Genomic DNA, 16,312 nt, shown 5'->3' with positions numbered 1-16,312 from the left:
TTCTTTTGAAAGAATAAAATTACTGTGGACTAAAACTTAAAGTTTTCTCCTATGTATTGTCAAGAATAATGTATGATATGCTTCCATATTGTCTCATCTGTTTGTGTTCTCAGAGGAAACTTTCTTCACCTTAGAATGCTAGAAACCACTGAAATCCTATTTAATATTCAAGGCTAAGTGATTTTTTTGGTATTTCTCTCTATTGTAAGCGTAGAGAACAAAAACAGGCAGAACTCCTTGCCTCATGGTTTCTGGTCTCCCCATTGAGCCTCAGTGACAGATGAATATATTCCTTTGGTTGTTGTCTATCCCTTCTCCTACTGCATTATAATTTTCTCAAGGGTAGGAAATCTTAATCAATTTCCTATCCTTTTGGTGCTTGGTACTTGGTTATGCCCAATAAAACTTAATTCCCTAGAAGGCCAGCCTGTTCAATAAAGTCACTCTTAGGGAAAGTCTGTATAGCAGCATTGTCCAGTAGCAATACAATGCAAATGCAGACCACATCTGTAGTTTAAAACTTTTTAGTCTTCACATTAAAAAATGTAAAATACAGGTGAAGTTAAAATATTTTAAACACATTGAGTTAAATAAGATTATAAAATTTTGTTTAAAATGTCATTTTCTATATGTACTCAATATTCAAAACTTGGTAAACTTTTCTCATTCTGACTCTTACACAACCAGTGTACATTTTGCAATTTCAGCACAATTTCAGATAAGACTAACCATGTTTTAAGTGCTCACTCATGATGTGTCTAATGGCTGTCATTGGGAAGTGCAGGTCTGTAGCTTGAGATGCTAATGGCATTCAGAGGGTCCTGTGTTCTACCCCTCTTGCCACCGTGACCCACCTACACTTTCTTTAGCTTCAGATGTTCTCTCTTAGAAAATGCATATGTATTTTTATGATCCTTTGAACAATTAAGCAAATTCTTATTTAGGAATTTAAAGGAATGAGTTGGTCATCTTTTTTTATTTTCTTAAAAAGCATTATTTAAAGATTATCTGAGTATTTGTATATTAAAGAATTAAGGGTAAAAGTTGAAAGAAAGGAACCTAGTTAGGAGATATTCTAAGGGTGAGCAGTCAAATGTGTCAGCTAGTGAGGTGACTGAATAAGAAGTAAATTTGGAACAAGGTGCCAAGACAGTACGGTGGGGGGAAGTATAGTTTTTCTAATACATGCTACACTGATACATGCTACACTATGGATAAATGTTGAAAACATTATACTAAGTGAAGGAAGCCAGTCAAAGGACCATATATTGTATAATTCCATTTATAAGAAATGGTCAGAACAGGTAAATAGAACATAGGCTAGTGGTTGCTTAGGATTGGGGACATAGAGGGATGATGGCTATAAAGAGGTAAGGAATTTCTTTTTAGGGTGATGAAAATGTTGCCAAATTAATTGTGATGGTTGTACACCTCTGACTACATAAAAACATTGAATTGTACATTTTAAAGGGTGAATTTTATGTTATGTGACTTATATCTCATTTAACTTGTCCCAAGTTGAGCAGGTGGCAGGGGGAGGGGGAGAAATCCTTCATATCTGGTAAGTAGCGCCAAATTGGTATAAGATGGGTATAAAGTAAGCATTTACACTGATGTAAACATGTAAACTAAGGTAGGCTTGTATTAGCTGATTGAAGGCCATTGTTTACCTTGGTAGAGTGCATTGTAAGTGTTTTGAACTCTTCATTTTAATGTTCTGTGAAGAAGGTGTTCATAGGAACACAAAGTAAACTGAGTGTCAGATAGGTCTTGTGAAATGCTGCATAAAAGCTATAACTTGAGCCCAGGTCATTGGACTTAGCATGTAATGCTTTTTCCATTTATATGTCAAATTAATTTAAAATTTTAAAAATGTGTATGGAATATAATTTCTGAAATTCAGAACTCCTATAATTCTATCACATAAGCTACCTATACATGCAATAAATAAAAAGAAGTAAGTTTGGTAAGGAAGCAGCCCAAGTTTGGGTCTTGTTGTTTTTTGGTGTTTTTGTTTGTTTTTTGGTGTTTTTTTAAGAGTAGAACATAGGTGGCGAGGTCCAGTTTTGTGGAGAAAATGACAGTTTTGGAGAAGAGCAGTTGGAGGTGTCCTGTAAGAAGCTGGGAGTAAGAAAATAGAATAGGAATTACAAATGGAAGCTACAGATTGAGAATCAGAATTGTTAGAGAGTGTGAGAATAAATGGGGACACATACACACACAATTTGAGTAGCCAGGGGACTGTTTAAGGACACAAAGATAAAAAGGAACCAACCTAACAGTCAAGATAATTTAAGCAACATTCTGAGAACTACCAAGATAGGTAGAAAAACTGCTTTAAGGGTCTTTTTGATCTCTCTTTTTTAAAGCTTAATTAATTAATTAATTAATTTATTGAGATCGAGAAAGAGATAGAGAACATGAGCAGCGGGGGAGGGAGAGAGGGAGAGAGACAGAATCCCAAGCAGGCTCCATGCTGTCAGTGTGGAGCCCTGACATGGGTATTGATCTCATGAATGGTGAGATCATGACCTGAGCTGAAATCAAGAATCGGACACTTAACTAGCTGAGCCATCCAGGCACCTCAGCACTAACTAATTTTGAACAGGCCTTTAAAACCTCATAGAATCAAAGTGTATCAGAGTTAATAGAATCCTAATCTCTTTTAAGTGAGGGAACTCAAGTCCACAGAGGTCCTACATAAAGTCATAATCTGAAAGTAGTAGAGGCACACATAGGACCCCTGACCTTCTGCCTTCATTTGTAAAAAGGAAGTTGAATCAAATGATTGCTGACAATCTATTTGGTTTTAAAATTCTGTGATCCCAATGTCCATTGGGAAAACAATTAGAATAGGTTTCATAGAATTTTTTTTTGTTATTAAATTTATTTATTTTTGAAAGACCGAGTGGGAGAGGGGCAGAGAGAGGAAGGCACAGAATCCAAAGCAGGCTCTAGGCTCTGAGCTGTTAGTGCAGGGCTTGATGCGGGACTTGAACTCATGAACTTTAAGATCATGACCTGAGCTGAAGTTAGATGCTTAACCAGCTGAGCCACCCAGGCGTCCCAGGTGTCATAGAATGTTGAGGATTGATTGGAAGAACAAGTGGAGAAGAGTTAAACTGTAATTGGCAAAAAAAGTTAGGAAAGATTAAGTTAGCTGATTGTAAAAATGTGGCATGGAAAGCCAGGAGAAAAAATAGACAGTAACAAGGGAAATCTGTAACTAGAGAACTGGGCATCTTTAAAGAGAACAGAGAAGAAGGGCGCCTGGGTGGCTCAGTCAGTTAAGCATCCAATTTCAGCTCGAGTCATGATCTCATGGCTTGTGAGTGAGTTCAAGCCCCGCATCAGGCTCTGTGCTGACAGCTCAGAGCCTGGAACCTGTTTCAGATTCTGTGTCTCCCTCTCTCTCTGCCACTACCCCATTCTCGCTCTGGCTCTCTCTCCCTCAAGAATAAATAAACATTAAAAAAGTTTTTTTAAAGAGAACAGAGAAGAATGTTTGGAAAAGAGATTATCCAGATGTTTCTGCAGCTAAGTCAACTTTTAGGAACTACTCCTCCCCTCACCTCCCTTTTTTTTAAGGAATCAAAAAATGCTTTAACACACATGACTGGGCAAACCTTTTCTGTAAAGAGTCAGATAGTAAATTATTTCAGCGTTGTGGGCCATAGATAGGATCCCTGTTGCAACTACTCAAGGCAAAAGCAGTCATAATGATATATAAAGGAATGGGCATGGTTAATGTTCAGTAAAACTGGACAAGAAACTGAACAGATTTCAGGCCTCTTATCATAAATTCAGTTTCCCTACCAGGCAAAGATAGAAACATTTAAGCTGTTGCTGCTCATGGGTGCTTATGGTCTCAAAAGGATAAAATATGGTGAAAGTACAATTCTTTGATTCTCTTCCATCCAAAAGCTATAACTGTATATGTGTGTGCACAAATACATGAGATTGTATGTATTCTCTTTAATCCCTTCCCTCACCACCATAATAAAAAACATTATCTGGACATTTTCTCATGTAAGCGTGTAAAAGTCAGCTATCTTTGGGCACACCTACAAAGTGTTTATTGTAAAAATACAAGAGAAAAAAATGGACTAATTTGGTTTCTTTTGAAAATCCCTTGGGAAGGCAACCATGTTAGTCATTTAATAAGTCCAGTACAGAGCATATGATTGTGAAGAATAATAATCATTCTGCCACTGGCAATTTTGATTACTGAACACAATGATAAAAATTTTTACACATGCTATCCTTATTCTTCTCCCCATTTAAAAAAAAAGATTTTTACTATATGTAGCTCATATAGCTATTACATACTTTAATCCTTTCATCCCTTAATCCTCATTTAATCTTAGAAGTAAGTATATATTTAATGCTTCTCACCAGTGCTCTCTATGTGTCTCTTATTTTGATTGTCAGAAAGTCATTTTCTATTAGATTCTTAAGGAAGATCATGAAAACGGTATTCTCTCTTTTTGCATGTTTATTAGCTCATGTGTGCCTTTTATGCTTTCCATTCTGTCCATTCTAGTGGATGTAAAATCCTTGGCTTACTGTTTCCTTTGAGTATTTTATTTTATTAAAAAAATTTTTTTTTGAATGTTTATTCATTTTTGAGAGACAGAGACAGAGCACAAGAGGAGGAGGAACAGAGAGAGGGGGAGACAGAATCCAAAGCAGGCTCCAGGCTCTGAGCTGTCAGCACAGAGCCTGACGCAGGGCTCGAACTCACAAACAGTGAGATCATGACCTGAGCTGAAGTCTGACGTTTAACTGACTGAGCCACCCAGGCACCCCATGTTTCTTTTGAGTATTTTAACTGTGTTATCTTTGGCATAACATTTTGCTATCCAAGTGTGATGATAATCTAAGTTTCTTTATAAATTAGGAGATTTTTTTGCCTAGATGTCAGAGAGTCTTTTTCCTTAAAATATAATCATTTTATTTGGATAGATCTTTGGTGTTAGTCTTTCTGAATTGATACTCTCAGATAACTCTCATATCTATAGCAGTATGCATCCTTTGAGTATGTAGTTTAATTTAAAAAATAATAGTATTGGTTAAGTTTTGTTTGTTTTTGTTTTTTTTTTTTTTACCGGTTTTATTGTTCTTTTCCCTTATTTTGGTTTAGTTTTTTAGGGACTCCTGCTGTACATATGTTGTATCTCTATTGCCTATCTTGCAATACTTACTTTCTTTCAGAATTTAAAAAAAAATCTTATGCATCATTTCTTTTTTGGTTTTAAAAAGATTTCTCTGTTTTTGCTTTCTTTTTCTCTTACAGTATTTATTTGGTCTTGTGTTCCTATCAAAAATGACTTTCAAATTTATAAATTAGCTCTTGAATTCTGTCAACTCATTTTTGAGTTTTTCTAATTCTTATTTATGTTCTTTCATGCCTTACCTATTTTCCTTATGCCTTTTAGTTTTTTAATAGTAACAGTTTTGGTCGTTTTTTCCTCTTTTTTTTGAACACTCATTCTGGCATGCTTCCCTTTTCTGTAGGGATATTATTCTGCTACTCACTATATTTATAGTAATTTTGTAAGGGATTTTATCCTGTTAACTTTTTTTTTGCTCATTTTATATAAAATTAGTTCTTTTGAGTTCTTTAGAAATTGGCTGTTTTCCTGTGTGTGTTTGTACACGTACTTGCATGCATGTCGGCCAAAAAACCTTACTGCTGCTTTCTGACATTTCCTAGCTATTTGCCTTTTGCACACTTTTATCTGGACCTTCTCTTTTGTCTCTGTTATTCCTGTCCCGCCCAACTTTGATTGCACTGCCAGAAGTTTCTCCACAGTGTTGGGCCCTGTCCAGAAAGACCTGATAGGTCAGTGTTGAGAATTCCTAGGGGTCACACTGCTCCAGTTGATTCAGGCTCTGCTGCCTGATTCCTTGCTCTCACCCACTATTAGAGCAGGGGAAATCCCTCCCAGTTTCCACTGCTGTTCTCAAATTGTTCTGCCATTCTTTCCAGTGAAGAATACCTATCAGTTATTTGGGGGTTCTTCAGGTCTTAGGTATGTCGGACACTGTATGGCTTTCCTTCCACGTAGGTATTGGGAACACACAAGTCTTATAGCTGGTTGCTCAGCCCTGACTGCTTGTGTTTTATACCTGAAGAGCATTTATTGGTTACCTGGATTTGTTGTAAATGTCTGTGGTTTTTTTGTTTGTTTGTTTATTTATCATGCAGTTGCCCTGCTTGTTTTTATTTGAGAATTCAGGAAGGTTCAGAATCCATGATACTATGGCTGTTTATTTTTCCAGAAGTCTGAGCTGCTAATGGTCAAATTAGTGCTAGTTTAAAAAAAACAGCTTTCTATAAAGGGGAATTTAGTTAAAATTAAATTGAATAATTAATCATATACTTGTTTTAGTTTGTTATTTTTTTTTGTAATTTTTTTTAATGTTGATTCATTTTTGAGAGAGACAGAGCACGAACAGGGGAGGGGCAGAGAGAGAGGGAGACACAGAATCCGAACCAGGCTCCAGGCTCTGAGCTGTCAGCACAGAGCCCAACACAGGGCTTAAACTCACCTGAGCTGAAGTCAGACGCTTAACCAGCTGAGTCCCTAGTTTGTTATTGTTGACAAATCACTTTGTGTTAGGCCCTGGCAGGGTTGTTCTTAGCTGGAATATGTAGATGAGTATGTGAATCCTTCCCAGGCTGGGCCTTGATACCCCAGGCTATTTACAGTGCCATTTGTTAAGTAGAAGTGTATATCTCTTCTACTAGTGGAAAAGTGGTTTGGTCTTATGAATGGGATGACGCTGAACTTGGATTTTAATGAACTGAAACTTGCAAGACTGATGAGATGCTAAAGGAATCCTAGGTGTAGAGAGGAGATACAAAATAGAGTTTGCTAATGTATGGCATGCTTAAGCAGGTATTCGTGGTTCTGTGTGTTTAGAGCAAAGACTAGGGTGCTGGGAAGCAAGTTGGAGTTGTATTTCACAATGCTTCATACTAAAGAATTTGAACCTATGGCCAATGGAATGACAGGATTAGATTGTTTTACAGTGGTAACTCTTCAAGGATGTCTGGGTGGTTCCATTGGTTAAGCATCCACCTCTTGCTTTTGGCTCAGGTCATGATCTCACGGTTTGTAGAATTGAGCCCTACGTTGGGCTCTATACTATCTGTACAGAGACTGCTTGGCATTCTCTCTCTCTCTCTCTCTCTCTCTCTCTCTCTCTCTCTCTCTCTCCCCCCTCCTTCTTCCCCTCCCCCTCCTCATGCTGACATGCATTCTCTCTTTCTCTCTCTCAAAATAAATAAACTTTAAAAAAATGATAACCCTTCAAACATGAGGGAAGGTAAATTGTAAGTAGGTGGAGGTAAGAAACCTATTGAGAAGGTCAAATAAGACAATGGTGAAGGTAGAGGGAAGGGGAAGTGTGGAATAGTTGAAACCTTTGGATTTTTTTTCTTAATTTATTTATTTTGAGAGAGAGGGAGAATGCGCATGCCTGAGCAGGGGAGGGGCAGAGAGAGGGTCCCAAGAAGGTTCCATGCTGTCAACACAGAGCCTGATGTGGGGATCCATCTCATGAACTGTGAGATCAGGACCTGAGCCAAAATCAGAAGTCGGACACTTAACCAACCAAGCCACCCAGGTACCTCAGAGAGCTTTGAAGGTTCTTGATTACCAACCTGGTCTGAAGTTCACAAAGCATTTAAGGCTGGGGTTCTCAGCCCTGGTTGTCCATTAGAATCACTTTTTAAAAAATGCTTGCCAGCGCCCCTCTTCCGGTTTTATTTAATTGGTATGAGGTGGGGGGTTGTACATCAGCAAGCACTTTGAAACTGTTCTCAAATGATTCTCATCCCCAGCCAGATTTGGGGATCACAGACATCTGGGTAATCATTAAATGAACTGTAGCAAGCACTAATCCAGGAATTCCCTGCCTTACTAAGTGCTGGAGCTGCACAGAAGCAGTGGTGCAGGCCAGGTTTTCGACCCTGGTTCACTGCAGCCAAAAACTACACTTAGACTGGCTCACAAGTAAAACCTTAAGGAAAATATCTTCTCATCTCTTTCTCATCGAAAGTTCCTGATATTTTCAGCATTTCTTTATAATTTTTTTGTGTTATTTTTAAATTTTTAAATGAAAGAATTACCAAGCAAGATGTAAATGAACAATATAAAAGTACATAGAATAAAAGATTAGTCTGGGGCACCTGGGTGGCTCAGTCGGTTGAGCGACTGACTTTGGCTCCGGTCATGATCTCACAGTTTGTGAGTTCGAGCCTGGCATCAGGCTCTGTGCTGACAGCTCGGAGCCTAGAGCCTGCTTTGGATTCTGTGTCTCCCTCTCTCTCTCTCTGCCCCTCCCCCACTCATGCTCTGTCTCTGTCTCAGAAATAAACATTTAAAAAAAAAAAAAAAAAGATTAGTCTGAGCCTCTTCCAAGGAAAAACAAAAAAAGCAGAAGAATAATTTGCTTTAAGTACTTTTCAAATGACTAAGGCATCCTGTTATAAAATCATGATGGGTGAAATATCCATTGAAAGTGTAAAACTGGCCAATGGGTATTCATGTAACAGTACAAAGTATTTATTGGTATTCAGATTGTGCATTGCGACTGTTAAACTGATATCAAGTTTTGGTTTAAGATCAAACAATATCCATAATTACCTAAAAGGGCTACTAAAATAACTCTTTCTTTTTTAAATTACATACGTATATGAAACTGAATTTCTTCATGTAATTTACTAAAAAGCAACATGTTACAATTGAATGCATTTTCTTTCATTTTTTTAAATTTCTTATTAGTGAATGTTGGATTTTGTCAAAGTCCTTTTCAGGATCTTTGGATATAATCATAAAATTTTTTTCCATTGAAATTTAATAATAGGATATATGATACCAGCGAATTTCCTTATATATCAATCTTGCATTCCTATAATAAATCCCTTTGTCATGGAGTATTTATATGCCCCCTGTTTGCTCTTTTTTGGCTTAATACTTTTTGTATAGATATACATAAATTATGTTGGGCTTTAATATTTGTAGTGGGGCTCTGTCTTTATGGACAGTCACTATCAGAGTTAGATACCAATATTCTAGTTGCTTTTTAAAAAAGAGTTGAGAAGCTTTCCTTCATTTTCAGTGCTCTGGATGAGTTATATGGAGCTTTGAGGCTATGAATTCTATGAAATCATCCTATGAATTCTCTTATGAATTCTTCCATGAAGTTGGTGGAATTCTCCTATGAAATCATCTTGTTCCTGGTGCTTTTTTTGTGGGATAATTCCCTCATAATGTTCTCTATTTCTTCTCCAGAAATTACATTGTTTAAATTGCATTTTTAATTTCTGATGGAGTCATTTCAATAATTGTGTGTTTCCCTAGGGAATTGTCTGGTTCGTGTAGGTTTTCAGATGTATTTGAATTTGTTCTGTAAAGTAGTTTCTTATATTTCTAATGCTGTGCTAACAGGTGTTTCATGCTAATCATTTATTTTTGAAGTTTTAGGCCTGTTTCTGGCTGTTTTGAAATTTGGATATTGTCTGTCTTCAAGTTATAATAAGGGAATGGTTTTGTGTAGTGATTTGTTCTTATATTATTTTGGGAAGATATATAAGGAGACAGATTCAGACAGATGCCATTGTTTTTGGCTAGCTAGATGTTTTCCTGTTTGGTTTTTTTTTCCAGCATTAACCATTTTTTGCATTAGCTTTATTGCAATATAATTTGCATACCATCCAATTCACCCTTTAAAGCATACAATTTGATGGTTCTTAGTATATTCACAGAGTTGTATGACCATCACCAGTCATTCCTTCAGTATTTTCATTACCCTAAAAAAGAAATACTGTACCATAAGCTATTACTGCCCAGTCTCTCCATCCTTTCCCATCCCTTGTTTTAGACAACACCACGTACAGATTTGAATTTGTCTTTTCTGAACATTTCTTGTAAATGGAATTATACTGTATATGGTCTTTTGTGATTGGCTTCTCTCACAGCATGTGCTACTACTTCATTTCCTTTTACTGCAAATACTATTCCATTGTATGGATGTACACATTTTTATTTATTCATTTGGATAAATAAACATTATCCATGTTGATGGATATTTGGGTTGTTTTTCCCTTTTTGGCTATTATAAATGATGAGGCTATGAACATTTGGGTTTAAGTCTTTGTATGGGCATATGTTTTCATTTTGGGGGGGTATATACCTACAAGTGGAATTACTGGTGTTTATTCTTTTTTAAGGAGTTTTTCTTTTTTCGTTCTTGTTACTTCATTAGGCTTTGGGGTAGGAAGGGGGGGAGGTCATGACATATGCCTAGTCTGTGGTGGATATAGTCTCCTCTCTTGTGGACTAGATAGCCTATCTCCTCAGGTGGTTTAGATTGTAGTACATAGTGTAATACAGTGTTATATGAAAACATACTCCTCTGCTTTAGTGATTCTGGAACCCTAGGAAAATATTTGATGTTTCTTTAGACAACTCTGAATACTTCGTTTAATTTCAAGGGAATGGTGTGGATTTCTTTAAGATTAATTTTTTAATAACTTGGAAATATTTTGAATTTCTTTTTTGTATTGGCATGGCTTTAGTCATTGTGACTAAGATTTTCAGTTCATTTAGAAGTATGTCATGTGTTATTTCCTTTAATTAAAAACATATTTTAAAGGGTTTGATATGGTTCTACTTTCTGTTATATGCAGTGTGCATGTAAGACATGATTATAATGTACTACTTCCTAAAGATATTTTTAGCATAATTGAGGGAAGGTGAAATAACATATTTGATTTTCACAGGTGTTGATTTATTATACAAAATGGCATCAGATGTTTATACTAATTGTTTATTCTATAAGTTAGTTGCCAGTGTTTGTGATGGTCACACTAGTATACTGCCAATACCTTCAGGAACCCTTTTGATAATCAAAAATAAATTCCAGGATTTCAGTGTTGAGAATTTTTAAATGTATTTTAGTACTTAAAAAGCACTCATGTAATTGTCAGTTTTTAATATTCTTTTATGTCCAGCATTTATTAGAACATGCATTCCCATACCAGGATAGATCATTCTGATATGAATCTACCCAAGTGTTTGGATCATAGGTGTAAGGTGTAATAAGATTGTAATTTTTATATCTAAACTTTTTTAGATTATAGAGTGTGATAGAATGAATAGTTATTTTTCGTACTGGCATTGTTTTCCTATAATTATTACTTTAGGCTCCTGGATTTGGATTTGGAATTGCAATATCTGGTGGAAGAGATAACCCTCATTTTCAGAGTGGGGAAACGTCAATAGTAATCTCAGATGTTCTGAAAGGGGGACCTGCTGAAGGACAGCTACAGTAAGTGCATTTGCTCTTTTGGGTGCCTATGTTACAAGCACCGTTCCTACCCTTGGTCACTGGCACATAGCGCTAGTGCATTCTTTAATATATATTGCCATTTATGTCTATCATAAACAGAAAGCTAGTCACTGTAAAAGTAAAAATGGTGAAAAAAAAACTTGCCACGCAGTTTGGCGTGGAATTTAGCCTTCGGGAACCTCTTACCCTTAATCTTGTCCTTTTTTTTCAGTTAAGATAAGCAAGAGAAAGAGAGGCAAAAGATTACCGGCTAGCAAAAAGTGAGCATATAATCAGGATTGAAAGAAAATTGGAGTGAGAAGGACTTTATTTTTTAAAAGGGAGTAACTTTTCCAGCTATGCCCTGTAATTGTACTACCAAAAATCATTTTTTGTATTGTGGTACCTGTTTACTCTTATGTAAAAACAAAAGATTTAAAAAACATTAATGACCTGTGATTAGTGACTTCCTAAATGTTGTTGTAGGAGATGGGAAAGTAAATCATTTGACATTATTGTAACATTATCTGAAAGTATCCACAAAATTGTGGAACTATCCATCTTGAAAGTATATTCATAAACCTGTCTGTATGTTTTTTTCTAATATGTCATTTTGGTGGCCTTTTTTTCCTTAGGGAAAATGACCGAGTTGCGATGGTTAATGGAGTTTCAATGGATAATGTTGAACATGCTTTTGCTGTTCAGCAACTAAGAAAAAGTGGGAAGAATGCAAAAATTGTAAGTATCTTTTACCTTTACTTTAGTAAGAGTATCAATTTTATCATTGAAATGTTTCTGGTGTTTGAATTCCTCTTTCCCCTTTAAGAAAACGAAAACTGGATCAGTACTTATAAAGTTAGCTTACAAAAGTGTTTCTTCTAATACTGATGGTATGTTTTATCACAGAAAATATATTTTCTCAAAGTTTAGATACTAGGATTTTTTTTCGATTGAAAAAGAAAGGCAGTGATTGAAAGGTGAAAGGTCACCTCTTTATGGCTTAATGTTCCCTTCTCTTTTAAGTTCTGAAGTTAGACTGAATCTTGGCATATAGTCTGTTTGAAATATTTAGCCCTGTTTTCTGTTACAGGATTTGTTTAATGGGCAAGTTTTACATTGTCCCTTGAACACATACATCATCAACCACTTTCCTTGTTACTGTGATACAGTTTGAGGAGAGAGAAAGTGGTAAGATTTTCTTTGTAGAGTTGTTGAGGGTGCATTTTAATGTTACTGTTTTAGTATATAGCTAGAATCTTTCTTCTATTTCATTATTTCTCTAAGTCCACTTTTTTTTTTTTTTTTTTTTAAGTTCAGTTAACTCTTGATAACTGGTCTCCAATCACAGTTAAAACTAAGCAGATGTGGCACAGCATAGATTTAATGTAACAGTTCTGTTTAAAATCATATCCATGTTTAGGAACACAGTAGCTACTTTACCCACTTTGCTCCTTCCCCCATTCTGCCCATCTAGCCTCTGAAAGGACTTATTAAGGCACTGCTTTAAGCCCTTAGTTCAGGTATAAAGAACAGGAAGAGGAGGCTGGGTAGGCAGCTAGATGGATTGTCCTGCCTTGTCTGTTGAGAACTTTGCTACTTCCCAGCAGACACTCAGAACCACAGTGGACCCAACAGAAGGGAGAGGGCTGGAAGTGAGGGGAAGGCCTGCCCTGTTTTGACTTTGGGGATTGGGTGAGAGCTAGGAGGTGTATTCCCTGAGACTGTGCACTTCACAGTTGCTAAGCCCTCTTCCATCGTCTAGGCTGCTGTGCCATATGGTTTATTTCTGCACCAGTATCTTTGCTGATGAGGTGAGAGTTTTCTCAGATTGCAGTAGACCCACTATTTAGTTACTGCATTCCAAATGACAGACATCTTCTTTTGGGTATATATTTTCACAACTTCATTGTAGTCCTATTTTTACACTTGTAGTGTTATTTTTAAATCACAGTTCATATACTTACTGGCTGGTGTGTGGTAGAGTTTTTAAAGTTTTTATAACATGAGATTGTAATATTTATAGAAGCAAATTGCTAATTTTTATAAATTGAGTAAGTTTTAGCATTCTTGCCTTAGCTGCTGATGTTGAACATTGTTACTATTTTTCAGTATTTTTCAACTGCATATTCAAAGGTGAGCACCTTAGGTAAATTGGGTGTTTTCTTCCTGTATCTGAGGTTGTGAGCTTCACCTGTAACCTCAACGTTTTAAGCTCTGTTCCTCTGAAATGTTGAGCTGTTTTGTTCACCATGCAAAATATTCAATATACATATTCCACATTGATAATGCATCTAAGAAAGTTGTATTTCTGCACTATAGACTTCTCCCCATAGAAATCATTTTATGAGAAGTAGGTCCAAAACCTGTAGTGTATTTGAAATAGGAAAAGGATTTGGGGCAGCTCAAGGATGGATTTTGCTCTGATTGTACTTAGCTACGTGACTTGGAGAGGCAGAATAAAACCCCAGTGTCTTACAATGTGGTCTTTCATTGTGAGGTGTCTTTCTAAACTCTTAACGCATCCCCAGCCAGAACCAAAACCTCAAGGTCATTATATACATTGTTTTTGCTTTGTTTAGTTTTGTTTTTTTCATTTCTGAATAATCAGCTCCTCTTCCTTCCTCCCCAATCTACCAATCTGTTTTCCTCCCTGTGTTCTTACATTAAGGTAGTTGGTTGTTTATGTGATTTTCTTTCCATTAACCAAGAGCTCCCTGGGTATTAAATAAACTGTTTCTTTTCTGTTAAACTAAAGTGTTAGAAGTCCTTTGATAATATAACTATCATAAATAGGTTTAGTTTAGTTTAACAATAAGTGAAGTTAGAAGTAGTTTATGACACAGTGAGCGTGTATAATTTTTACTAAAATTCTGAACATCTTTAAAAAGCATTATGAAGTGTGTGAGCAGAAACACCTCCTAGAGATAATGTCTGTGAGCACTTCAGTGTATCTCCATGTGGTTATGTAGCATTTCACTGTGTGTACGTGCTTACCTAACCCATTCATTGGTGGGCATTTCAGTGTCCAGTTTCCACAAGTATTAAAAAAAAAATACTGTGTTCAAGATCATTGTGTTTCTGCCTACTTGTTCAGTTACTTTTTAGGAATAACTTCTTGGGAGTGGCTTCTCAGTCAGAGGGCATGAATGATATACGCATCACCAGCCCTTCAGAAAGATGATAGGGCATTGAGAGTCCAATTTCAGCAACACTTTTTAAATCTTTGCCAAACAGACTGACGTAGTATTTCAAATGAACTATTTTACAGTACAAATGAGTTTGGTCATGTTGTAGTGTACATACTGCCCATTTATGTTTCTTCTTTGCTTATTCCTTAGCATTTATATGGTGATGATTGTTGTACTAGGGTGTAGTATATATTAGGATTATTAGCCTTTTATCATATATACTGCATATATTGTGTGCCCATTTGTTTTTTTGAGTGTAGGTTGTTTATGGTGATTGTTTTGGAGGGGTTTGTTTTTATATCACTTTGTTTCAACATTGAAATGTTTTCATTTTTATGTTGTCATGTCTGTCAGATATTCACTTGGTTGGTTCTGTCTTTGGTGTCAGGCTTATAAAAGCCTTTTACCTTTTACCAGTTATAAAAGTGTATAACCTATATTTTATGCTAGTACTTGTGTAGAATTCATTGCTTTATTTTACATTTGAATCTTTATGTCAGCTAAACTGTCTTGAAGTAGGCATTTCCCCCTAAGTTTGTTTCAGAGTTTTCAGTGTTAAAATCAAGGATAGTTGCCAAACCTTCTAAATCTCTTCTTGTAAGTTTACAACCATTAACGATAATATAAACGGAGAATTGTAACAGGATTGGATATTTTTCAATAAGTTAAGCACTTACTGGTTGCAAATATTTCATTATATGTACAGTTAAATGCATGGCAAGGACCTTCTCTAAACAACTTGAATCTTAATAGGATAGACGGGTACCCACAATCATAACCATAATGCACATCTGAGAATGAGAGGCGTTTCAGGTACAGTAGATTTCCATAGAGGTGGTAAGCACTCTCTTGGGGGAAGACATGGAAAGCTCAGAGTGTTCATCTGGTTACTTTGTTTTTGTTTGTACATAATTAGGGAGGAATTGAAGATTTAAAGTAATACAGCAAAAGTATTGCTTCTAAAACAGTATGTTGGAGATTGAAATAGAGGTGAGACTAAAACGCAGAGAGTCGGGTGGGAATGTTTATAGTAACTGTTACTTGCTAAGGGCCTGAGCTGTGGAAGGACAGGCAGCCTTCTCTCCATTCACAACAGGGCATTGGCTGTCTGACCTTGCCACATATAGGCATCTTGCTGCTGCTTCAGCTTCAGTGTTGTTTCCTCAGAAGGGCCATCTCTGATGACTCTTGGTGGTAGTAGGCAGCAACAAGCACTATTAAGGATACAGCAGCCCTTTGAAGAAAGGGAGGAGATAAGAAAACTTGGAAATGAATAGCAAGACAGAGGAATAGAAGATTAATTAGCAGATTAGTAGTAGAGGACAAATTTGAGGGAGAGATTAAAGTTGTAAGTACCCTGAGGGGGTGTTGTTGATGAGGACAGTCTTGGAGGTGGGTAGGAATAAGAATAAGAACTCATTTGGGAGAATTTCGTTTGTACAGAAAGAGGTTCGACTTGGTCTTTGGACCCTGAAGGAAGGAAGACTAAACAAATAAGGTATTGAAAACCATCTGGAATATAGGGGATGTGAAGTGGCACTGAGCTGTGTAAGTCAGGCTGAGTGATTGGGATCTTGAAGAATAGTTTTGGAATACCTGTGTTAGCAAATTCCATAGAGAGGCAAGAGGTGGAGGAAAGGATTACTGACAAGCAAAAGAATTCTGTAAAGTAAAATGAATTTATGGAGGACCTAATCAGCAAAGTTTGGAAATGCAGCCATCTGAAGGTAAAGATAATACAGGACTGAAGTTTGTCATGGCAGGTGATTGAGAGGTCACAA

The 16,312-nt window shown here is 36.4% G+C and overlaps 1 protein-coding gene across 12 annotated transcripts in view; it reads left to right on the top strand.

Annotated features, from left to right (window-relative positions):
- Nucleotides 1-16,312, top strand: part of TJP1 (tight junction protein 1) — a 225,620-nt gene that overhangs the window by 151,773 nt on the left and 57,535 nt on the right. For all 12 annotated transcript variants that reach the window (XM_049613994.1, XM_049613993.1, XM_049613990.1 and 9 more), the window contains 2 exons: nucleotides 11,219-11,343; nucleotides 11,979-12,081. In XM_049613994.1, coding sequence (XP_049469951.1) covers nucleotides 11,219-11,343; nucleotides 11,979-12,081 — 228 coding nt within the window. The remainder of the gene's footprint in view (nucleotides 1-11,218; nucleotides 11,344-11,978; nucleotides 12,082-16,312) is intronic.

This window comes from Panthera uncia (assembly GCF_023721935.1).
Source record: "Panthera uncia isolate 11264 chromosome B3 unlocalized genomic scaffold, Puncia_PCG_1.0 HiC_scaffold_1, whole genome shotgun sequence".
Classification (NCBI taxonomy): Eukaryota; Metazoa; Chordata; class Mammalia; order Carnivora; family Felidae; genus Panthera; species Panthera uncia.
This window is presented reverse-complemented; position numbering and strand designations above follow the sequence as displayed.